This window comes from Dunckerocampus dactyliophorus, chromosome 16 (assembly GCF_027744805.1).
Source record: "Dunckerocampus dactyliophorus isolate RoL2022-P2 chromosome 16, RoL_Ddac_1.1, whole genome shotgun sequence".
Classification (NCBI taxonomy): domain Eukaryota; kingdom Metazoa; phylum Chordata; class Actinopteri; order Syngnathiformes; family Syngnathidae; genus Dunckerocampus; species Dunckerocampus dactyliophorus.
In genome coordinates, this window is record NC_072834.1 from 21,224,352 (window position 1) to 21,249,436 (window position 25,085).

Genomic DNA, 25,085 nt, shown 5'->3' on the forward strand with positions numbered 1-25,085 from the left:
TGCAAGTACATTTCCAGCACAGTAAACATTTTCCTACATAATAAACGTTTAGAAGACATTTCACCAGTGTGTGCCCCCAATCTATTGCGTACAAGTACACAAAGATGTTCTATGTAATATATGTTGAAATGTAGTGATCGTGCAATACTTGTAGCATAATTTAAACTTCACAGGAATATTTTTTCCTTTTTAATAAAGAGGGTATTTTGGACATTTACGGGGTCCCCACAACACACCTTCAACCAGAGTCTGGGTACACACTCTTTGTGAAAATATTGAAGAATCAGTTTTATCCACAGTTTTCATCCACAGACAATATGACCTGTGACCAGTACATCCTACATCTGAAGTTGCTGGAGCAAAACACTTACACTGCTGACATCAGAGCACAAATGAATGCATAGTTGTTGCATTATTGTCCATTCAACGTTTAAATCTGAAATCTGAAATGTGATAGTAATAGTTGATTTCTTGATCTCTTGATCAAAAACCTTTTTAATATATGTGACAATCTGAACATGTCATTGGTAATATATTTGTTGCAAAGTCCCTTCAAATCACATTGGTAATATACTTGTTGCAAAGTCCCCACTAATCACATTGGACTTGGTGTGAAGTATGCAAATATTATGTTAATGAGGTCCCCATTAACCGTGTTTTCTTGATTTTTTTTATGTCCCCACATAGCACGAGAAAATTCATTACGTCAACAATTTAGATATTTGAAGTCGTGTATAAGCTTATAAAAATGTGGTTAGAGTACCTGATTTTTTTCATCCTTGTAGCACCTTTAGAAAGGGTGGTACTCACAAGTGACGATAAAAAATATGGTCCTCAAAAAACATGGAAACGAGAATGTGTGTGTGTGTGTGTGTGTGTGTGCAGGATGAGGTTGTCTGTTGTAATGAACGATTTAGTCCTTCACCTGATGTCAACTTCCTTTTTGTCTTTCAAACATGATTTAATGCTATATTAATATATGCATCCATTTAAATGGCACACACACACACACACACACACACACACACACACACCTTGTGAGTATTTTCATGAAGGAAGTGAAGCACATTTCCATTCTGTCTCGCAGCCAACTCACTTGACAGCGGTTAGTTTGGAGCTCTCTGATCTGCAAGTGTGTGTGTGTGTGCGTGCGCGTGTGTGTGCGTGCGTGTGTGTGTGTGTGCGTGTCGGAGGCAATGAGGAAGGTTATGGGATGGCATTTCAAGCAGAGCAAAGATAGGAGAAAGAGAGGAGGGGCAGAATGAAAGGTGTAGAAAGTGGGCAAGAAGCACTAATGAGCTCGCACACAGAGAGAGAGAGAGAGAGAGAGAGAGAGAGAGAGAGTTGGGGTGTAACTGATGACTTTGCGAAGGTGACTCGGCCATGACGGGAGGTGATCTGCGTAAAGAGTTGGGATGTGAATCTCGACGATTGATGGACAGTTTGATGTGACTGCAGATGCCCAGGTTGTGATGCCATTCAAAAATCACATATTTCCAAAAGAGAACAATTCGAAACGGTGTACAAACGATATGATTCGATTTGATTCTACGGTTCATTTTGTTGACGTATGCCTACCAAAAGAAAGAGTAGACTCCCGTCTTTCATCAGAAAAAACAAATTTGTTTCTACCTTTTTCCGTTCTGGAGTAATCAGCAGTAGAACATAGGTAAGTTTCAGGAAAATATCAGTTCCCAACTACAAAAGGGGGAAAACCAGCTTTTTGTGAAAAGATACATTTCAAGCATGACTTTCACACAAATATTGTTTTGCTTTTGTGACAGCTCAGATATGGAAACAACTATACCAGCATAAACACCACAAACATCCAAATAACAATTGATTTACAAATATGACACCGTGAACTATTCCCATTTTTCACATTTGGAACCGAACTGTACGTGTGCATGCGTTAAACTTTCCCTAGAGTCCCTTCTGCACACTACACTCCTCCACTTCCGCACTTCCTCCTTCCTGTTACGTGTGATTTGTGTGTTCACGTGATCCCCGCCGAGCTCTTCTCAAATGCAAGTCTGCCACCTTGTGGCCGTTTTTATGGCTTAAAAGTGCTCCGAAGCGTGAAAAGAGACCTCTTTTTGGCACGAGAGGCAAAAAGGCGTATAAAATACGTTGTTGGGATCGGGCGTTCGGGTTTATAAAAACGTATGATGTATTTAATAATACATGAAAGCTGTTTCATTGTGTGGTTTGTGTGTGTCAAGTGGGGGGGGGTGCGTGGCTTCCAGTCGGGTGTGTGAAGGGGACACGACTGGGAAACGTTTGGGAACCACCGGCCTACATCATTTTTATGAGCAGGGGTGCTGATTTATGGCAGAAAAACATCAAAGTCCAGCAGATTGCGCAATCCTGTGTTGGTTTGTCCCCCCTCCCCCTGCAGAGAGAGCCCGGAAGGGAGGAGGAAAGAGGAAGCAGGCAGGGAAGGAGAGAAGGAAGAGTAGTCGTGACAAGAGAAAGGAGGGATGGAAGGATCTAGGTAGTACACTCCTCGTGTCCTCATGTCCATGGAGACATATTTACCTTCCTTCATTTCCTACTTCCTAACCTCCTCCGGCAGAGTGCATGTGTCCTAGTGTCCTAGATGCTGCATCCTTCCTGGACGTTCTCGTGGTCTACATAAGGACGTATTCTTGTTGTCTGTTGTCTGTCCAGGTTTGTCCAAGTCCTTCCCGTTGGACGACTCGCTGTTTGACAGCTGGCTGGCGCGGTCGGTGCACATCACGGCGGATGACGTGCTCAGCAAGTGGGCTCTGGGCGCCCAGCACCGGGACCAGAGTGGCAGCCTGCTCTCTGACCAGGTACGCTCACCAGGGACTTCAGAGTAGTCCGTGTACAGCTTGCATCGCAACACACAGCGGTTGCTGTGTTAGTATCGCCAACACGGGTGAGATCACTGTGTCTTGCTCACGGCCCACCGCGGTGGTGGTAGTGTGCACGAGTGCTGCTGGCACCGGAGGGAGCTGTGGTTTGCTGAGTGGAAAGTGAAGCATGTGTCAGTTTTCCAACGTGATGAGGAGTCCAAACAGGCCTCCAAGATGGCAAGTGTCTTGCTGAGGAAGATGAAGCGGGAGGAGGAGGTGGAGGCGTGATGTCATCATGGTCGTGGAGCTCTCCTCAATTGCGTGCCCAAGAGGATCAAGGCGGTGCTAGATAGAACCAAAGCCCACAGTTTGGACATGTTGCCAGGCTGTGTGTTCATGCTGCCATGCAAGCTGCACACTGACTACTCTAACGTAGATCCCAGTACAAGATGTAATTGACTACTTCCTGTCCTTCCTTCCTTTGCTTGCAGCTCCTTCAGGGCGAGGAGAACCTGCTCAATCTCATGATGGAGAACTCAATGGAGTCCACTTGGAAAACCCCCCAGCTGGGTCGCAAGCCTCGTGCCCGTGGACACCGGCCGTCCTGCGGCACCACCCCGCCACGCACGGTTGTCTCGGCGCCCGGTGCGTCCACCACTAAGGACCTCTGGCTCGGAGGAGGTGAGGAGAAGCCGGGAGGTCAGGTGGTGCGCAAGGGGGAAAGATCCAGAGGTTCCCCCAGGGTCCTACACCACCACCATCATCACCACCACCAGACCAGGAGTTCTGACCCCCACAGGGACCCGGCGCTGCAGCCCCCCATCTCCAAAATGGACTCCTGTCACATCTCTGAGGATGGTGGTCCGTGGGACAGCAACGTTGACGCGTCATCTCCCACGTCATTTTCTGCGCCGCAGCTCCGCCTGTCCCGTCAGGGTAGATCCAGAATGCGGGGCGTCGTCAGGTCAGGTTCGGATGCTAAGGACTCGTCCTCGCTGGACGTCGCCGAGACCGACGGCTACTTTTCCGATGGCGAGCAGAGCGACTTGGACACGCGGCCCGCCGGCCGCAAACTCCGCCTTGCGGCGTCGCATCCTGCCAACGAGGACCTGCTGAGGCGGAGCGTGATGGCGTCCTAAAGGCGTGAAGCCACATGTGCCGCTGCGGCGTCCCTGCAGCTGATTGGGAGCCATCGAATGTAGCTACTAGCTTACTCGCTAAAATAGGAAACACACCTGCAGTTTTAGCAGAACTCTCTCCACGTTCTTGGACTTGTGTCCACCACAAACAAAGACTTTGGGGCATTGATGTAAATATTCCTACGGACGCTGCTTTCAGGGTCCAATTGGGCAGCGAGCGGCGTCGGAAAGCACAACTAGCTAGCAAGTAGCGTTAGCACTGGCTGCTTTGTAGTGATTAGAAAAGCTCTGACAGCAACATTTCTGATCATTCTTCTCTTTGCCTGAAAAATTATTTTCAAAGTGTGCCTTCTGTCGCACCCCCGCCCCCTCCCCAGGCCCCGCCTCCTCAATCAATTAGGCCTTTCCAAATCCGACTCGTAACAATCAAAGCCAGAGGACGGCCGCCGGTCGGCTCTAGCGAATGTCGCCCCAGCCGCGCTCCTTAAAGAATCCTTGCAGAGTGCCTGAATGGATGCACGAGCAGCATTTGCTGTCAATCAAGTCTTTCTAAGCCCCGCCCCCCGCTCGTGACCTTATCTATTACCGATACACAGTTTGTCACGTTACATCCTTAAATATTGCATCACTTGGACCACAAAATACTAAAAAAAGAAAAAAAAAGTCTGACATGATGGAGTGGTCTAGCAGACATGTTGAAGTGGTCCGTCAGGCATGCTGGAGTGGTCTGGAAGACATGCTGGAGTGGTCCAACTGACACGCTGGAGTGGTCTAGAGGACACGCTGGAGTAGTCTAGAGGACACGCTGGAGTGGTCCAACTGACACGCTGGAGTGGTCTAGAGGACACGCTGGAGTGGTCTAGAGGACTCGCTGGAGTGGTCCAACTGACACGCTGGAGTGGTCTAGAGGACACGCTGGAGTGGTCTAGAGGACTCGCTGGAGTGGTCCAACTGACACGCTGGAGTGGTCCAGCAGGTTTGATGGAGTGGTCCAGCAGACACGCTGGAGTGGTCCAGCAGACACGCTGGAGTGGTCTAGAGGACACGCTGGAGTGTTCCAGCAGACACGCTGGAGTGGTCCAGCACAGTGCTTCTCAACTGGTTTGTCTGTGGGACCCACCATCAGCCTTCAATGACAAACAGCGACCCAAATTGGGGACATTTTTTAACGTAAACGTCCCCAATATGTTATTTCTTTCATTAATAACATTTGAATTAGAGGTCATGCCGGCGCAAAACAAGTTTCAGATTTCACCTTTTTGTCCACAAATTGAGAAATGATGAGACGAGAAAGTGAGTGTAGTAGTTTTGGTACCTGGGAGACACAGCAGGTTCAGATCAAGCCAGTCCAGTTGCTCTGATTCAGCACCTTCATAAATGGACCAGCATTTCTTCTGTAGACCACCCCCCCCTGCCTGGGACACCTTCATACCGTACATGCTCATCATCAATGTGGGCGGAGCTTTTGCTTTACGACGCGCTCTTCTGCAGCAGGTATCTAGCTGGGCGGCGCCTTAAGTCCACACTCCATGTCCTTCCCCTCCAGCTCGCGCTTGGCCAAGTCGTAAACCGGCCAATAGCAGCGCTGAGAGGTGCATTCACAGACAGCGGGTCGTTACGCTTTTTTTTTGTGGCAGAGACCTCGCCATCCACTGCAAACGGCGTGGGTTGCGATCCACCAGTTGGGAATGACTGGTCCAGCTGCCATGCTGGAGTGGCTCACGTCCTTCACGGTTGGCGAGTTGCTGGTCAACGATGACACGTTTGCTCACGTTGCTAAGTTGTGCGTTTGTAGCGAAGGCGGTGTGCGGTTATCTCAGGGGTTTAAAACAACGTCAACACGATGGTGTTGAATATGAAAAGCTACATTTTATTTTGCGTATAAATGAACGGCTCACTTGCAGAAGCAAAGTCAATATTTAGTTTTTTGAAATTGTAACGAAGATTTTTGCAAGTGACTCGTATAGAAAACGAAAGATGGCGGCGCGTGCCCGTCAACAAACTTCCATTTCCCGCGAGCTCAGACTACTGACTCGGCGCGTTTCCTCTCTTGGTGTGGTCACATGATTGGTGGGACCAATCAGCTGAGGGCGTGGTCACCTGACCTCCGCCCCGGCGGGTCCAATCGAGCTCAAAGTGAAGCATCAGCAGCGGTTTTGGATGTGGTGTGTTTTGGAGCAGTCTACTTCCTGGTTCCTTGTTGCTATGCTAACAGGCTGATCCAACAAACACGTATTGCTGCTGAACGCACACACGCACGCACACACGCACGCACACACACACACACACACACACACACACACACGCACACACACACACACACACAAAGCAGGTTTGGTGTAACAGGGTTTGAATATGTTCTGGCGCGCTCGGTGGCGCCACCAGTGGTAGGAATGGAAACGTTTTCGTGTTCTTCAGAGTAGCCGGACTGTCGGTGACGACATGACAGACATGTAGTAGCGAGGCCGCGTGGTGTGGGCGGGGCTAAACACTGGTCCATAGCGAGCTTAGCTAGCACGCCATGTTTTCCCGCCCAGACGCTGCGCGTCTCTCGTAGTGTACACAAGTATTACTTCTATAATCTCTATTTACAGTGAGGCTACAACGCCCTCTCCTTCCTTCCTCTCTTCCTCCCTTCCTCCCTTGGCTTCCTTAGAGTCCTAGACAGGAGTCTTGGCGCGTGTGTGGAGTAGATGCTAAAAGCCTTGTGTGTCGTGTGCTACTTTGGACTCGCTGTTGGCTTGCAACTTCTTTTATCAGGGTGACGCTGGAGCGCATGTTTGGATTTTCCTACAAAAATCAGCTTTTTAAAAATGTTATTTATTTTTTATTGTTGCCTGCTCCAACGAAATTCCCAGCGCACATAGAAGACAACCACGGGCTGTCGCGTGCATGCCAAAGCAACAGGGGGCAGTGTAGCCCCACCCCCCGGCCTTGGGGAGCCAATCGAAGAAAGTTGCTTCTGGAAAAGGCAAAAACAACAATGAAATTTGGAACAAATTGGACTCCGACGTGATTGTGGAATGTCATCCCAGGCTTGTGTAAAATTCCCAATTTGGAATTTCACTTGAAGAATTGCGATTTGAATTGAATTGGCTCCACCCCCACGGGGCGTTGACTTGGAGTGACAGGAAGTGGAATGACATTGCTTCAAGTCAAGTAACCTCACCTCGTCACCTTAAATACGACAAATTAGGGATGCGCCGATCAATCGGCCAACGATCAGCATCGGACGATTTTGGTGAAAAAGCACGTGATCGTCATACGCCGATAAATGCCTTTCAACGGCGATCACCTGCGGCTCGTACGATGGCAGCCCGCAGCCATCGCTGCCGTCTTACGGCGTCCAGCCTCAGCAGCAATGGCGCGCTGCCTGAGGCCTTGCTTACGCAGCTCCTCAATCCCACCGCGTTCAACGAGAGAAAGCTTTTTTTGCCTTCGCCCTCGAGAGATCACGACACCTGACACGAAATCACATTCAATCCACATTTTTCTTTTTAAAGGCTGTGCTCTTCAAGTTTTGATGGACAGCCTCTTTCACCTTCATGCTTCTTTCACGGCCATACGTTGCTTTTTTTGTCGCAGTCCCATTTCTTCTTTTTGCATTTTGAAGCTCGTGATCTTCCTAGTCGTCATATTTGGTTTATGGAATACTGTAAAGTGTCGAGCATGATTGTGGAATGCACCAAAACTAGCAACTGCAGTTTCATTCCCGCTTCCTTCCATTCCAATTTCAATTGCAATTCTGCTTCCTGTTGGAATTTGAATTGGAATTTGGGAGTTTTGCACAATTTCAAAAGGGCACACGTGAACGGAGAGCCTTCAAAAGGATCAAACGGCGACGTCAGTCAAAGGAGGAAAAGCCCAAAAGCAGCACCAGTGGCGAGTAAACGGCAACTTGATTGTTTTTGCAAACTGACCAGAGAAAAGCTCCCACTTTTGTTGACCTTCATTCCCTTCTCGTTTGTCCCGCCACTCGATGCCACCTGTTGCACCATCTCCGCCATCCGCGTCCCAGTTTGCGGTCGTGCACGTCAAAATCATGTGGACGGCTGCAGAATCACGGAAGCCGAGGCTCATTTCCATCCTCCTCGTCGTGGCTGTCCTTTACAAGCTCTTGAATGCAACATTTCCTTCAAGGTCAACAAGCTTGTAGTAGTTGTTTTGCTTCAGGATCTGCCAGAAAAGCAGAAAAGTCTGCGTTCACACTTGGTGCTGCTGCTGCTACTCTGGTTCTCATTGCACGATCCAATCGGAACTCGCTGGCAACGCAAATTCAGCAAACTAAAAGTGTTGTGGGATGTTTTTGTTTTTTTAGAGACAAAAAAAAAACCTTCCAGGAAGTGCGCTCACGAGCTTTCACATTAAAAGTGTGACAAAACGTCTTACATGAACGTTTTCTGCGTCTGCACTCCAATCCCAATGTGATTGGCTGAAAGGAGGCTTAAAGTACGCTCGGGTTCACTTTGCTACGATGCGTCTTTTTGCCATTTGAAGAAAAAGTGCTGAAATGGTGGAGGGAAATAAAAGAGGGTTTAGCCAGCAGGAAGGTGTTTTGGTTGCGATACAAACTGAACAAAGTCAGTTATGTAGCGTTCCATCAACAGGAAGTGCCGCCCCACCGACTCACTGTTGCCTCTCGAGGCACCGAGTGGTATTACACATCACCCGTTTGATTTGACTTCCTGTCTGCCCCACCTGCCCTTGAAATGGCAACGTTATGCCCCCTCAGGGTGGAAATGATGAAAGGCGTGCACACTTTTGCTGCGCCAAACGTGATTTCTAAGCACTTGGTGATGACTGGGATGAAAAAAAAAGCGTTTGGATGGGAATCCTCATCAGCATCACAGGCGCTCTTCAAATCCGAGCAGACCTTTGACATGAATGTTTGTTAATAGCAAAGAGAAATATTCAACATACAAATACAAGAGCTATTTTAAATTATTTTGTTTTGCTCTATTTATTTTCTTGTAGGAGGAGAAAGTGTATTTTTCATTCGTAGTGTGAAAAAGATATTTTCTTCCTTTTTGTACAATGTCCATGTTTGAAGGCAATATGATGGCGCTATCTGCATGCTTTGTGTTGCCTTAACCACAGCTGCTCCCAACTTACCAACCCCTCCCACCCACTCCCCCGTGGCGTCCCCCCTGGTCCGGTCCAGTGCCGTCAATAAAGCAGTGCTTTCTGTGTACTCCAAGCTGCCTGCGCATGTGTTCTTCCACACCAAACTCGGCAGAAATGGGCTTTTATGAACGCACTTTGGAGAAAAGCCGCTCAAACGCTCGTATTTTTGGGTGATGAGGGTGGGGGGGGCGGGATCTCACACGTCCCCAGATAGATGTGTCTGCCTCTTGTATACCCCCACCGCCGTGAAAAAAGCTGAAACCTCTCATCATCCCTCAGAGGAAACTCAAGACTTTTCTTATAAGAAAAATAAAATTAAAAAAAGACCAAACAAGATATATACACACACAAACACTATAATTTTTTAAATTCATTTCTTCAGATGGAAGTTTTTCATTGATGACGTCATTACATTCACCCACTGCCTCGTGTACTGCCCTCTGGTGGCCGGGTGACGTATGACGCAGCTTATTGACGCCTCTTAGTGGTAAACGTCTGTCATTACACGTTACCTAATAAATACCATCCATCCATCTTCTATGCCGCTTCTCATTAGGGTAGCGTGGGTATGCTGGAGCCTATCCCAGCTGACTTTGAGCGCTAACGTTTATCTGTTAAGAAACAACGCTTTAATGACGTCACTGAAAAACGAATTAATGAAACATATTTCTGTTCAACAAAATGCAATTTCAATGAACTACGTCATTACATTGGGCAGGCGTAGCTAACGGCGTCAATAGTAAATCTGTACTTTGTTTTTCATTCTGACAACCGTCATAACCACAAAAAAATAGTGATGGTAAAATAAATACAATAAAAACACTACCAATACGAAATAAATCATTTAAAACGAGTGGCTTTTTAAAAATTTAAAAAATCCCAACATCGACAAGCATTTGTAATGTTTTCACATACAATATTTTGAAAGTGTCAAATAAAAGCTTCAATGATTAGTTTGTAACATTAATCCAATGAAAAGGGCTCATGTAACGAGCAAGTGGAGTAATAAGTAATATGTGGAGTAAACGTTTGCAGAAAAAGTAGCCCGTCTGCCTGCGCTGGGGAGGGAATGGGAGGTGAGAGCAATATCGGCCGGCTCAACAGCCGGACTGCGGTCACGTGGTGCTAGTATGAGTAGTACCACTTTAAAGACAATTAACTGGGCCATCCTAAATCCTGACAGCCTCTGAGGGTGAAACGAAGCCATGCACCGTTTCTGGTCAACTGAAGAAAGAATCCGAGTGTTGAAAAACACACCTTGGCCTCTCTGGCGCCACCTGGCGTTGCTTGAAGGGGAGGAGAAAGAAGAAAAGCGGCAGCCTGTGCGGCGGATGGACGTTCAAGCCTGTTATTCATTGCAAACATTTATTCCACGTTTATGATGCAAACAACACCCTCGTCACCTCCTTACTTCATTCAATGCTGGAATGAAAGACACAAAGCATGTGGATACTCTTAACATTGATTCCATCTCTGTCTCCTAAAGTCAGTTTTGGCATTTCATCCCTCTGCTACTCTCTGTAATTATTATAATAATAATAATCATAATCATACGACTACTACTAATAAGGGGTTGGTTGTTACAAGTGGAAAAGAAGAAGGCATGCATAAAAGTGTGTGGTAAAAGGATACAACATCCATGTACAATGTTTGTGTACATTTCATACATTATTATTATTATTATTTATAATTATTGGTCCTTTTTTTCTTGAATTGCTCACATGGGCGGGGCTTCATCACCCTAACTACCGTCATACACTCGCTATAGCAGAAACATAGCGCCACCTACTGGGCTTTTTTATGCCCCACAAAAGAAGTCCATCGTTATGTCTTTCTTGATAAAACAAAGCATGATTAAATATAATGCTATTTATCTTGGTGGGGGGGTGGGGGGTGTAGCAGAGGACAGACGCCGTATAGAAAGAAAAAAGAACAAGCCTCCATTTCGAGTTTGGACATTTGCTGCCAAAGTTACGCACAGAGAGAGAGGGAGGGGGGATGAGAATATAGTGTGTGTGTGTGTGTGTGTGTGTGTGTGTGTGTGTGTGTGTGCTGTAAGTGCAGAACCAAATGTTCGACCAATAAAAGTCTATTGGGATCGAGTTGTACTGGTTTCCTTGGAGGGCGGTGGAACCAAAACATGGGGCTGAGTATGATAAAGGGGGCATCAAGAGTGGCGCCCTCTGGTGGTGGGTGGCGGTTGGCGCGAGGAGGCCCACTCTAGTCGATGTACTGGGAGAGCCAGCGGAAGCCCTCGCCGTAGCCTTGCCTCTTCAGCACGCTGCACATGAACACCTCCAGTGGTCTCGTGTTCAGCTCCTTCATGGGAATGCTGCCCTGCAGCCGGAAGGATGGAAAAAAAGCAAGAAGAAATAAAAAGCATTATAACTTGAAACTGGAAGGAGCAAAAAGCAGCACGAATTAAAGCAGAACTTATTTAAAATGGGAAGCAATGAAACGGAGTATAACTTGAAGCGGGAAGGAATAAAAAGGTGGGTCGGGCATGGAGTCTCGAGCGTCGATGGGAACTAACATTTCGATTCTCCCAGGATCGTTTGAAAGTTTGTATTTCAATTCCTAGCTTCGATGTCCACTTTGCTGCCCGGAAGAAGCAGCTGTGAACACCAACAAAGAAGAAGCTGGTGAGCACCAGCAAAGAAGAAGCGGCTAAAAAGTTTTTTCTTAACTTGACAAAAAAGTGCGCTGGGCTGAGTGCAACACAATGATACCATGCAACAAAATATCATCATGCAAAGGAGGTTGCATGATATCAACATGATTCATGCTCATCCATTTATTAAGCCAGGGCTGCTCACACTTGTTCAGCCTGCCAGCTACTTTTAAAATGACCAAGTCCCAAAGACCTACCTCCTACTACTGTATAAATATAGAAAAGAAGTATATTTACTACAGTAGTACCTCACATAACGTACACCTCCTTTTACGTAAGAATTTATGTAAAGTTTTTGCATCGTATTACGTAAGACATTCCATATAACGTAAAGCGTCAAGTGCAAGTTCAGAAATTCGATTTGAATAGCTCGCGCGACACAGAGGGAAACATTTTCCATGCCTAACAGAGTACACTTGACTTGAGTACACTGACGCCTTCTGACGTTTCACGCTCTCATTGGCTGATTATCGAGGCACCGCCTACGCTCTCATTAAAGTTCAAACAAAGGTTTGAACTTTTGAGAGTGTTTAAACCAGAGAGAAATGTCGCCAATTTCACTTATTGCCGGCTATTTTGGGAACCCATCCCCCGTGATAAATGAGGGAACACTGTATGCAAAAGACAATGCAGCCCAAGTCAAGGCAACATATTAAAACGGTATCAGCAATGGGCACATTTTCCAATTCATCATGAAATTATAGTTTAAGAAATGGAAGTGTAGAAAACATGCGTTTCTATAGTGGAGATCAGGACACAAAGCACAGCCATCAACATAACTAGCCGCTACAAGTGAACGGATAACTTTTGTTATAGATACAGGATAAGCCTCTTACTGCTCAGTTAGTTTATCCCTCGTCAGAATAATAAAGATGAAGGTCGCATCTCCATGTGGAGCTTGAAACGCTGCGGGGGAGCAAGAACGATTAAGGAGGAGGGGAGCTCAGTGTCAGCTGACTGATGTCATATGACATCTACAAAGAGACGTTTACGCGATCGACCCAAGCTACCTTGGCGATCTACCGGTAGCTCGCGATCGACGTAATGGGCACCCCTGCTCTAAGCAATCAGAATGAGGGAAGTCAAAGAATAAATGAGGTGTGTGTCATGGATGCTAGCTAGCTGATGTGGAAGTTGGGTGTGAATAAAGGATGGGAGCTACGGCTAGGCAAGTTTATTATTGGCAGCGTACGTATTTGTTAGCCACACTCAAGGCACCTTCTCAACTCACAACACATTTCCGGCCTTTAGGGGTGCAACGATTCCTTGAATAACGAGAGACTTGATTACAAAAAATAATCAACTATTTTTTTCTTCCTTGAGGACTCGCTTAGGTCACCAACACGCTTATGTCACCCACGCATGCATGCAGGACGAAGGACAAAGCGTATGGCGCGGGAAGATTGAAGAGGCAAGAGAATGCGACAAGGCAACGAAAGGAACGAAGGAAAACAAATAAAGTTGCAATTTTGTCATCAGACAAAATGTACAAAACAGACAATGTGGCTTAACAGCAAGTTGAACCCGCCCATTGTGTTCTGCGTTCTGATTGGCTGTAGGCCTTTGTGCAGGACTGTCTGTTTCCTGTTGTACATGCGGAATGAAGGCAGAAGTTACGCAGCCGTAGGGCGCCTGCAATACTGTAAATGAATGGAGGACGACAAGGAGGAATATGTTTTAACAAAGATACAGGATGGGGCGGCATGGCTCAGGTGGTGGAGTGCAACCTGAAGGTTGCGGGTTCGATCCTCCCGTGATCGTGTCAAAGTGTCCTTGGGCAAGATGCTGAACCCCCAGTTGCTCCTGATGCTGCGTCATCAGTACGTAAATGTGCTAGCAGTGGCAAGGCGCTTTCAGTGCCTTGGAGGTGGAAAAGTGCTATATAAGTGAAAGACCATTTACCATTACCATTTACAAAAACGTACAGCCTAACGGGGCCAGGACAAGCCACAATCAGGAGTGAATACGTGTGAGTCACTTAATTTCTTGTGTCCAATCTCATAAGTTGATCATTGGAAACCAAATTTGAACTTTTGAGTGTTGAAACAACAGAGAAATGTGATCAAATGTTAATGCCTCTTTAAGTGTATGGTGAGAGGGTTTACAGCCTTAAAACATATAATAATTGTACAAAAATATAGTTGGCTACTTCACGGATTTCACTTACACCCGGCTATTTTGGGAACCTATCCCCCGCGGTAAACGAGGGAATACTGTATACAACTTTTCAATAGTAAACCTCTTCTGTGAAAATGTACTCCTGTAAAAACAAACTTAAATATTAATATTATAAGTTGAATGGTTTGATATTTATATACTGCTTGAAATTCATAGTAAAGTTGATACAACAGTTCATATCATTAAACAATCCATCCAAAAGGAACTCTGCTTGGCACCCTCATTTAACAAGTGTTTTCTTGGCTTTACTTTGGTAGCTGCACAGCATACATATTCAACACATGCCATGTTAGCATTTCTTCCACAAACGTCCTGAACTACGCTTTTGTACAGCCTACTGAATTAGCAACACCTGTGGTCCAAATATGTCACTTCACATAACAATACGCACTAAATGATCACATCAACTGCACAAGATTAGCATATTCTTAACTATAATAGGACTATATTTAACTCAATATGTATAAAACCTGCCTCTAAAACGCATCGAAATCGAGAATCGTAGGGAAACGAATCAAAATGAGGAATCAGAACCGGAATTGTTCAAATTCAAAGGATGCCCAACCCGAATAAAAAGCAGCATGACTTGAAGTGGGAAGGAAATGAAAGCAAGAAGGCATGAAAGCAGCGGTCCTTACCTTGCCTGTCGTCTGGCCGTACAGTCCAAACATTTCCCTCAGTCTTTCCTCACTGATGGCCTCCGCTCTGTCAATCTTGTTGCCCAGGATGAGGATAGGAACATTCCCGATGGTCTCGTCCGTCATTAACGCCTGAAAGGGCAAACCAGTTGTCACTTTTTCTCTTCCAAGGTTTGGTCTGCCTTTGGCAGCCATTAACTGCTTTTAATGACTGAAAAGCAGCTGCCAAGCATCACAATCTTTTTCTTTCTTGCTGTACTTCACCCAAGAGGGGATTTCATTTACTCAACTACAGAGAGTATCAGATAACTATTAGAGTTTCTTTTTTTGTACTAAAGCATTACATTTGATGTCATTACAATAAAATACTGTCCATTATTACAGTCTTTGTGTTTCTGCTACATGTTATTGATTGTGGTGCACGGCCACGGCCAAAATAAAAGCCGCCACACCTTAAAAATGAGTTTGTTTTTTGTTTTGTTTTTTTTTAAATGAAAACTATGTTAAGTAATACATTGTATGAATGGACATATATGCTTTATCAGGGGTGCCCATTACGATGTTAGTGAGGGTGGATGGCGTGTGTCACCCACATCGCAAATGTCAATTTGTACATGTCGTACGACATGAGTCAGCTGACATTAAGCCCCCTCCTGATTCGCTCTTGTGCCTCCATGGCAAAAAAAGAAAGAACGTGGAGAACAGATGTCTGTAGCAGCACCTGGATAATGCAACTTTCATCTTTATTATTCCCATCCATCCATCCATCCATCCATCTTATTCCGCTTATCCAAGGTTGGGTCGCGGGGGCAGCAGCCTAAGCAGGGAGGCCCACTTCGTCCAGCTCCTCCCGGCGGATCCCGAGGCGTTCCCAGGCCAGTTGGGAGACATAGTCTCTCCAACAAGTCCTGGGTCTTCCCCGAGGCCTTCTACCGGTCGGACGTGCCCTGTACACCTCCCCTTTTATTTTTTCCATTACGGATAAATAGGAGTGTCATAAGCTCACAAATGTCATGAGATAACAAATATATAAAGGAACCACACAATAAATTAAATGAAGTTGCCATGTTGGATAGCAAATGCTAACTGGACAGAAAACATTAAGTGTATGTATAATGAATGCTATGTAGCTGTTTTGACTGACATGCTGCTCAGGTTATGTACATGCAACAGTGTTACTTTGGTTATAGTGATTGCTCTATAGCGCCCTCTCTCACTCGTGGGCTATATAGGGCAGGGTGTCATTACAACTTCACTTCCTCATCCCTATCACCCGAGGTGAGCAGAGGAGCGTCGCTCTATGCAATTGTATGGTTAGCTACGATGCTAACGTAACTCATTGTCATTGTAGTATGTAATACAAGCCTTCTGGGTATTGACGCCTCACACCAGGTATGTGTTTATTATTGTTTATGTGTACTATAAATTGTTAATACGGTGGTGTGAAAAAGTGTTTTCCTCCTTACTGATTTATTTTTTGGGAGACTTTTCCAGCATGAATCGCCTTTCTAAAGGTCATGCCACAGCATCTCAATAGGATTCAGGTCAGGACTTTGACTAGGTCACTCCAAAGTCATCATCCCTTCAGAGGTGGACTTGCTGGTGTGTTTTGGATCATTGTCCTGCTGCAGAACCCAAGTTGCTTTCAGCTTGAGGTCAACAACAGATGGCCGGACATTCTCCTTCAGGATTTTTTGGTAGACATCAGAATTCATGGTTTCGTTTATCACGGCAAGTCTTCCAGGTCCTCAAGCAGCAAAACAGCCCCAGACCATCACAGTACCACCACCATATTTTACTGTTGGTATGACGTTCTTTTTCTGAAATGCGGTGTTACTTTTACACCAGATGTAATGGGACACACACCTTCCAAAATGTTCACCTTTTGTCTCGTCAGACCACAGAGTATTTTCTTGGGGATCATCAATATGTTTTCTGGCAAAATTGAGAGAAGCTTTAATGTTCTTTTTGTTCAGCAGTGGTTTTGGTCTTGGAACTCTGCCATGCAGGCCGTTTTTGCCCAGTGTCTTTCTTATGGTGGAGTCATGAACACTGACCTTATTGTATGTACTTTTAACTGAGGCAAGTGAGGCCTGCAGTTCTTTGGAAGTTGTTGTGGGGTCTTTTGTGACCTCTTGGATGAGTCATTGCTGCGGTCATCATTTTGGTTGGCCAGCCACTTCTGGGAAGGTTCACCACTGTTCCATGTTTTCGCCATTTGTGGACAATGGCTCTCACTGTGGTTCGATGGAATCCCAAAACTTTAGAAATGGCTTTACCTCCTTTTCCACTTGAACTCAGATGTGTTAAACCAGTTAAGTTTAGCTTTAACGGGGGGCAATCACTTTTTCAAAAAGGGCCATGTAGATTTGTTTTTTTTCTCCCTTAATAATAAAAAGTTTCATTTAAAAACTTCGTTTTGGTTCAGTTGTGATCTCATTGACTAATATTTCAATTTGTTTGATGATCTGAAGCATTAAAGTGTGACAAACATGCAAAAAAAATAAGAAATCAGAAAGGGGGCAAATACTTTTTCACACCATTGTCACGTCAGCCCAGTGACCCAAGTATGTAACACAAGCCTCACGGTACTGATCAGTGCACACTGTCTCACACCGGGTACGTGTTCTATTATTGTTTATGTGTACTATACATAGTTAATATATCACTTCATCAGCCCTGTGACCTGAGTATGTAACACAAGCCTCAGGATAATGACCACTACACATTGTCTCACACCAGAAAATAAACGGTGTCTCTGTGTGCAACAGGCTCCAAGTCTCCTGTTAATTCCCACCAATAAACACAATGCAGAGCTCAGGAGACCTGCACCACAGAGATCTACAGTGCCTTCAGTGGGGGCTACATACACAACCACTGAGGAATTATGTGTAATTATCTTTATTTCCATATTGAATTGTGAATTATCGAATGACGTCAACTACTTTTGACGACATGTGAACTTTGAAAACTGCCAATGTAAAATGCTGCACAAATCGTTAGTATTTGGTATCTTTCAAAGTTTACCGCTTAGATTTTATAGATATGTTACATGTTTTATAAAAAGAGATAGATCATGTCAGCTTGTAACTTGCTATCCACCTTGATACACATGTAGATAAATAAGTATGTAAGTTATTTAGTAAGTAGTTTAGTAACTTATGTTAGTAAGTATGTAAGTACATATACAGTATATATTGTCTATGTTTATAGTAGAAGGTACAGCTTTGGGACATGGTCAGATTAAATGTGGGAGATACACATATAGCCTATTATTTACATACTGACCACCTTTAGTTTGAAATCAAATATTAAATGAAGTCTCAAATACCACTATCAAATATCATAAAGATGTTTCACTATGCTTTATTTTTGCTCGTGGAGAACGTAGTCATGGAACCGGTGTTTGGGTACCCCTGCCTTACAGCACGCTTGCGGATACAATGTGCTCTTTTATACATTTGAAAATACTGTAAGAATGACACTTTTATACAACTGGCTTCTTTATTTTAGAATGTAAGATTCACGTCTACAACAAATGTAACCGTTGAATCGTATCGAATCGTTTATAAAATATAGTTTTATCTTAACCCGTGTATGTTGATGCGTATCAAATTGTTATCCAAAGAGATTTCCATCCCTACTTAATACCATTAAAAACTTCTTCTGAGAGAAAGGTATTTCAAATTAATGGATGCTTTTCTTGTTCAAGCCCGTGAAAACTGCCCTAATGTTGGCATTATTACCAACAGTGAATTGAAATAGTAAAATAAATAAATAAATAAAAATTGCATGTGGCGCGTGTGGAGGAAAGGCAGAAACCAAAACATACTTTGCCCCTTTGACCTGAAATTGTTTGTGTGCGTAGCCCCTTAGTTTGTGTTGTGGTCACTAGGGTCAGACCATGACGATGAGAGCGGCGCTACTTTAGGAAATATGCAGATGAGGGAATTTGGTTGGATGCAGATCCAGGATGGGAATCATTCCCTTTAAGGACGCTTGGGGGCGTACTCACATCAAGTTCTGTTTTAGATTCGCCCAATCTGGAGAGGTCTGCACAATCCACCAGAAAGACAATGCCGTTTATGGCAGGGAGGTAGTTTTTCCACACTCTGCGTGCTGGCAGTAGAAGAGAAAAGTTATTCTTCTCGCATCGTGCAGAAATATGAAAAGAACACACAACACACCTTGTGCGTGGCCTCCAAGGTCAAAGGTGGTGAAGGTCATGCCAGCGATGGTCAACTCTTCCGAGGCTGCGTGTGAAGCAGACATGGCGGCTGAGTACATGAAAAGATGTGTAGAAAAGCTTCCGTGCTCTTACTTGGATGTAAAGTTGGCACATGCTGGCCCAGTCTGTCATCTTTGAGCATGTGCAGTAGCGTGGTTTTGCCCGCGTTGTCCAAGCCCAGGAATACTAACTTGCCTGACTTCTTGTACAGTCCTGTAGTCCAATAAGAGTCAATAACAGCAATCAATAGAGCCGAGTGAAATGGATGTGTATGTAATGAACAGACAGGAATGCACCTTGCATGCTGCAGCAGGCTGGTTATTGGGACAAACTGGGAAAAACTTTCAAGTGTTTGCGTGTTAAGGAGTGGGTTACTTCCTGGTTTAATGAATGATGTCAACAGACAGCCATGAATGCGTCCATAATAACTTTAATAGCAAAAACTAGAGAGGCTCCAATTAGGGTTTTATGCTGCTGTGGTGCTTGGATGTACTGTAACTAGTGATGGGTTTGGGAACATCCATGTGTCAGAGCACATGTTGGTGGGCGTATCGCTCTAAGAAAAAGTCACCGAGGTGCCAAACGGTGTTTCTGAGGAAGCGAGTGCAATTAGAACACATCTTTTGAAGCACAATTTCATCCAGTGTGACATGGAGACTGAAAGAAAAGAAAGATTTCCGCCGTGTGGGACCATTTTGATCTTATAACTGCAAATAAGCTAGTTGGTTTTGTTTCCTTGAATTTATTTTTTCATCCTGTTCCTCTCAAAGAGTTCACCTCCTCTTGAACAGTTGAGTCTCCATATTGCCTGCACTCAGGGGTGGATGAGGACAAAAATTTGGCTCCGGACTTTATGGTTCAGACTGGGGCCGCCCCATCGCCCATTACAAACCTTTTTATTATCTTTTATGAAGAAGCTCTCCAGGGATGGGATCGAATGTGCCCCCTCTGTCTTGCAAGGGAGCAGCATGTACCATGACACCATTGATGCACACCCACAGCAGGTGTCAGTATTGAGCAACACAGCACTGACAGTAGGGTTCAAGGGCACTAGAAATGATTTTGACTGTCAACTGTCAACAAGTTAAAGCTGTTCTGCAGAAATGGAGGTTTATCAAGCCTTGGCACTTGGTGCAACTAATTCTTACAGGTGTTCCAAGTTCTGCAGTACTACCTCCTGTGTCCGCATAAAAACAGTGTTCGGAACACACGGTGGTGCTATACCCTGGTGAAAATTATTTGAACAGCATTGCACTGGAGAAAGTAATTTGTTGCTCCAAAAGTGGCAAGAAAAAAGGGAATTAAAAATGGAAGAGAGACAGACCATCTTAACACTTAAAAATGTAGGTTTTTCCTCCAGAGAAATTGGAGTGTTGTAAAACTTTTGACCGGTAGTGTACATGTAGGCCATATTTGTACGGTATGAAGGATTTTTACACATTTATACAGTCCAGGCCAAAAGTGCTAACCCGGCAGATTAGCCACAATTCTGACTCAGCTGGGCGATGGCGACTGACAAGAGCCGCTACCTGTGTGACAGGGTGAACAGGACAGACAGCCTTGGGGCTAAGAGGCATTTTGGGGGAGAGATGTTGACTTGCATTATTGACTTGTGTTGAATGAGATTGTGTAACTCCTACAGGAATATCCGTGTTGATGTCACACTACACCTGAAGCCTTTTTTTTTTTTTTTTTAGCCTGAAAGCGTATTTGCGGCAAATCACGTGCAGTCTTGTGTAGGACCCAGTCGTTCTGACTTGTTTTACTCACCTAAAAACTGTAGTACACTATTGAAGCCGCTATAAATCCAGTCAAATACGAACGCCATATCTGGAGCTGATGAACCCTGGGAAAGAAAGGTGAACTTCAAAACATGAGCTTTAAAATAGTGCAAAACAAAGCGTTCTTAGCACATACTATGATGGCTCTCATCTTCCCCCAGAAGAGCAAAACAAAGCAGCACGATCTGGAACTTCAACCAACATTTTGGGTAAAAAATAAGTCAAAAACATGCGAGATCTCGCCAAAATAAGCATTCGCTTTGATGTGTTTTGTTGCCATGTCACCAGTGAGGGCAAAAAAAGGACAAATGTGACGATAACCACAGAAGCGCAGGTGCATGTTAAAGTGGTACACGCACCACATGTCTTGGCTGCTCAGCACAACACGGCCAAGTCAAACACGAACGTCACACATTTCTTTGTTCTATTTAGATAGTGTAAGGCTTAGTTTTACACTTCAATAGCAGTTAAGAACTTTTAAATGTGAAATGCAAGAGGTCTTCATGGCAGGAATCAATCACCACTTCACCTACGCGTCCAACATTCATCATCAACGTTACGATAGAACAGGACCAACTTCTTTTTACACTCTTATGAAATGGTTCAAATTTGACTTCACACACACGCGCACACACACACACACACACACACACACACACACACACACTGGGATGGAGACAATTTGACCCTGAAAGACTCTTTCTATATCCATGATTTCCTTTTGGGAGAAAAATTAGAAATGCATATCTTTTTTACCAAGCCGATACCGATACGTCCTGCCTCTCAAGATCGATACTTTCTATGTCTATTATTTTTAAATGTATTCCTAACTGTAGTTTGTGGTGGTTGTGAAGGATAAACTGATGCGACTGGATATCCGGTTTGACAAGTGAGCGATACGGTTGCACCGGTATCAGCCTGCTGGATAGATAAGAATCAGCCAGAAATCCTTAGATGAATGGTTCGGAGAGACGTGCACCAGGTATTGCAAGACTATAGCAACCGCTTGATAGCTCGTCCCTTAAACAACAAGAGAGCCTGGGCTTCCGGGGAAAGGACAGTCGCTCATTCACCGTAGCTTACTGTGACGAGAATGGATGTAAAAAGTAGCAATGCATATGTTATAGAATCTAATTTATCAGATATTATGTATTGTGAAAAACTATGACAGGAACAACATCAAATTCAAAGCACTAAATGAATACAGAGCCACCATCCACCAGTGCCAGCCTGGACTTTGTTTTCCAGAGAGAAGTTTACCGTATACATTGCCGTTTGCAACAACAAATATGCACATTAGCACTCCATAAGATCATCAAATCTTACCTTTATGCATTCCCACATAGTATCAGCATTTGGGAGCAAATATGAGGTGAAAGAAAAAGGGTAAAAATACAGTATAGTAGTCTATCTGTGCATTGTGAGACAAAGTTAAATGGTGTGTTCAAGTTGGAAACAAAGTTGGATTTGCCAAAGTGTACATGTAGCTTTGTCCTAATCAAATATCATGACATCACTACTCTTATATAGTGCGGGCTCAGAAGTGCAAAGCGTGGCTCCAAGAGGTTTGCCAGCGGATAAAAGCTGGTAACTTGAATGCTGGTAAAGGGCTGGTCACCCAGTGCCATCGTTTCCATGATGAACTCACGGATCGCTTGCTCGCTCTCAGGTGGTGTCTGGCAAACTGTTTGCACTTTTCAAACGCTGCAGCAATAGGTACAAGCCCCAGGCCCTGGGTTTCGTAGTGATGCGGGTGTTTCGGGTGGCTGATAAGGTTTGATGTGTTAAAATGTTACATTTTTGTCACTCATCGCAGAATGTTTGCAAAGCTTTTGGCGAAATGTCTTACTCTGAAACAGTGGGAAGTCCCACACGATGGATGCCATCATTGTTTACAAGTGAGCACAAGGGAAGCTACGACAGGCCATTTGCATCACGTCACATAAAAGGGGCGCTTGATTTGCTCCCGCTAACCCACCTACAACACAGTCATTTCCCCTCACTAAACGGTTGCAGGTCGAAACAGCAAAGTATTTTACCATTTCGGCCTTTCATCCACACAGAAATGGCGTTGTAGGTGCCCTGAAACGGTATTTTTCAAAAACAGCTTCTGCAGTGGGAAAATCTGATAACGCTGGCTTGTTTTTGCCATATTGACGAGCACACCGCTACTTTCTGAAAACGATGATGTCACCACCCCATCGCCAGCCTGCCGCCGTCACATCACCGAAGTGTCAAGACAGCAAAATATCGGAATGTTTAGACCGGCATGACTCGCCCCAGTCGACATTCTCCTGATATTTTTTTATCTTACACTCCAAAATGACTCACAGAAGTAATTCCACTTCGTCATCAGTCTAGACAAGCCTTGGAAAGCGAAAGACAGACATTATGCGCATGCGTCCTCTTTTCTTCTATAGTTTTGGTGTCACGTGGTTCCGTCGGTGTGTCTGTTTGCAGCGCCACACGTGGGTGTGCTTTGTGTATTGCATCCTTTTCACCCAGTGATCCCTTCCCATCTGGATGCATCTACAGTATCTATGAAGCCAACACAGTGTGGACACAAAAAAATCCCAGGAGAAACTTTTCCCCCCCCTTTAAATCAGTAATCAGATATATCTGTATGATGTCATAATTGCTCACAAAGACCCTATCATTATCGGCCTGCACACCTGAGAAAAATGGTATCCTAACCCAACAACTGCAACATTGTGTTCCACTGTATGTACGTTTTTAGGTTTTACACTTTTCAGGAATTACACTTTTAGCAAGCTGTCATTACGTAAAACTAATCTACCTGACAATAAATAGAAGATAATAAACGTACAGGACAAGTGACGATAGTTCAAGCTATACTAATACTAATAATCAGCACATTTACTACATAACCTACTAAACACAATCCGATAGATAAAAACAATGAGTTCCACAGAGATTATCCCAGTGGGAGTCTTTGAACCAGAGGTTTGAGAACAACAGCAACATATTATGGACCAGCAAAACTAAACAACGGGTGAAATCAAATCGAAGCATTTGACCCTGGCCTTCCACCTCCTCAAACCATCTTTCTGATCCACTTCTAGGGTAGAGGATATCAGCCGGTCCCGACCTCTACTCCCAGTGATGTAACGTGCAAACAGGGCTAAAGTGTAACGAGTCAAAGGTCAGCACCACGTAAATACAGCTGAGCCGCTTGTACTACGCATAGACCGTGCCAGTGCCTGCCTCATTAGCATCACTGCAAGATGCTCCATCTTCTAGGTATTAACTTGCAACAAAATACAAGCTTGTTCACAGCCAGGATGAAGAAATGCAAAGACCGTAATAGTGGCCTTCCATTGAATTGCTGCTTGCATTTCATTGAGAAAAACACATCCACTCATGATGTGCTGGGGGGCAAACTGATGGAAATATTGAGCTGAGACCCTTTTGCCAGGCATTTTACTCAAAATAAAAAGGGTGAAATTATTATGTTGAGACAGGAACATGACCTAAACCTTAGTAAGATGCTGACACAGACTGCATTGGAATGGCTCACGGTCATAATCTCTAGAAAACGCGGCATATGCTAAACAATACATTTACTGTTGAGACACAGTACAGTACTTAACAAGCCGCCACATCCGGATCATCACAAAAGATGGGGGGGCGTTTATTTTCGGATCTGTCAAGGCTGTGCACAAATGGCTGACGTTTAACAAAGTGTCGTGAAATAATGGATTTAATTTACTGCTTTTTAGGATTGCTAAAGCTCCTGTCAATGTAGCAGCCCAGTTAGCTCCTTTTTAGACGTTAAATCCTAACATACTAATATGTAATCATTCATCTTCAGTTGAAACATGAAAAAGCTGCTACGTGTGCTAAAAATGTCTCCTTATGAAAATGGGCCGGCTATCAGGTTAGCTAGCTAGCTAGCTAGCAGGAAGCCACTAGTTACGTGTCATTTTGCCCAAGCGGCAACGTAGCGTTGGTGAGAAAACTCATTAGCATTAGAGCATGTATAGCGCAGACGTTCCAACAGCTAAAAAGTTACAAACGCCACAGGAATATTTTTAAAAGTTGAATGATTGTTTTCCTAAAAACAATGCAAGGTGAAATAATCCAGGAGGCAAAGTTAGCCAACTTGACGTTAGCTCCGTGCTAACGTAGCACCGTTAGCAACCGGGAGGCTAGCTAGCGAGCCGTGATGGCGAACGTTAACGTCTCACAAAAGAAGCGTTTCTGGAAACTTACTCGTTGCTCGGGGGTGTGATGATTTGCAGAGTGTGCTCGTTCTTGTAGTCAGTCCAACAAAGATATCCCACTGACAGCCACGTTCTTTTTGGTGTGTTTTGTTACTGAGCCACGACGCGGCAATGGCTGTCCAGCAACTCCCCCCAAAAAACCTGCCGAACAACTTCCTGTTTTTGTTTCACAATCATCTTTCCGATTGGAAAACTGAAGTAAAACAGCTTCCCCGTTGTCTTATTGATATCATTTTATTCAAATGTGACCAGGCAATTTACAA

General features: G+C 44.6%; 2 protein-coding genes across 4 annotated transcripts in view; one reads left to right on the plus strand and one right to left on the minus strand.

Moving 5' to 3' along the window:
- jade2 (jade family PHD finger 2) overlaps positions 1 to 9,155 on the plus strand; it is a 102,988-nt gene extending 93,833 nt beyond the window's left edge. For 2 of the 3 annotated variants that reach the window (XM_054755092.1, XM_054755090.1), the window contains 3 exons: positions 2,399 to 2,494; positions 2,671 to 2,816; positions 3,311 to 9,155. In XM_054755092.1, coding sequence (XP_054611067.1) covers positions 2,399 to 2,494; positions 2,671 to 2,816; positions 3,311 to 3,958 — 890 coding nt within the window. In that variant the 3' untranslated portion in view covers positions 3,959 to 9,155. The remainder of the gene's footprint in view (positions 1 to 2,398; positions 2,495 to 2,670; positions 2,817 to 3,310) is intronic. The other variant, XM_054755091.1, reaches the window with a different exon arrangement.
- A 1,275-nt stretch (positions 9,156 to 10,430) lies between these two features.
- sar1b (secretion associated, Ras related GTPase 1B) lies at positions 10,431 to 24,983 on the minus strand. The gene is made up of 7 exons (XM_054755093.1): positions 24,812 to 24,983; positions 20,568 to 20,643; positions 18,891 to 19,010; positions 18,757 to 18,822; positions 18,585 to 18,688; positions 14,570 to 14,701; positions 10,431 to 11,419 (listed from the first exon to the last, which is right to left on the minus strand). The coding sequence occupies exons 2-7, from the start codon at positions 20,623 to 20,625 to the stop codon at positions 11,303 to 11,305; spliced, it is 597 nt and encodes a 198-aa protein (XP_054611068.1). The 5' UTR covers positions 20,626 to 20,643; positions 24,812 to 24,983; the 3' UTR covers positions 10,431 to 11,302.
- Positions 24,984 to 25,085: the final 102 nt, after the last annotated feature.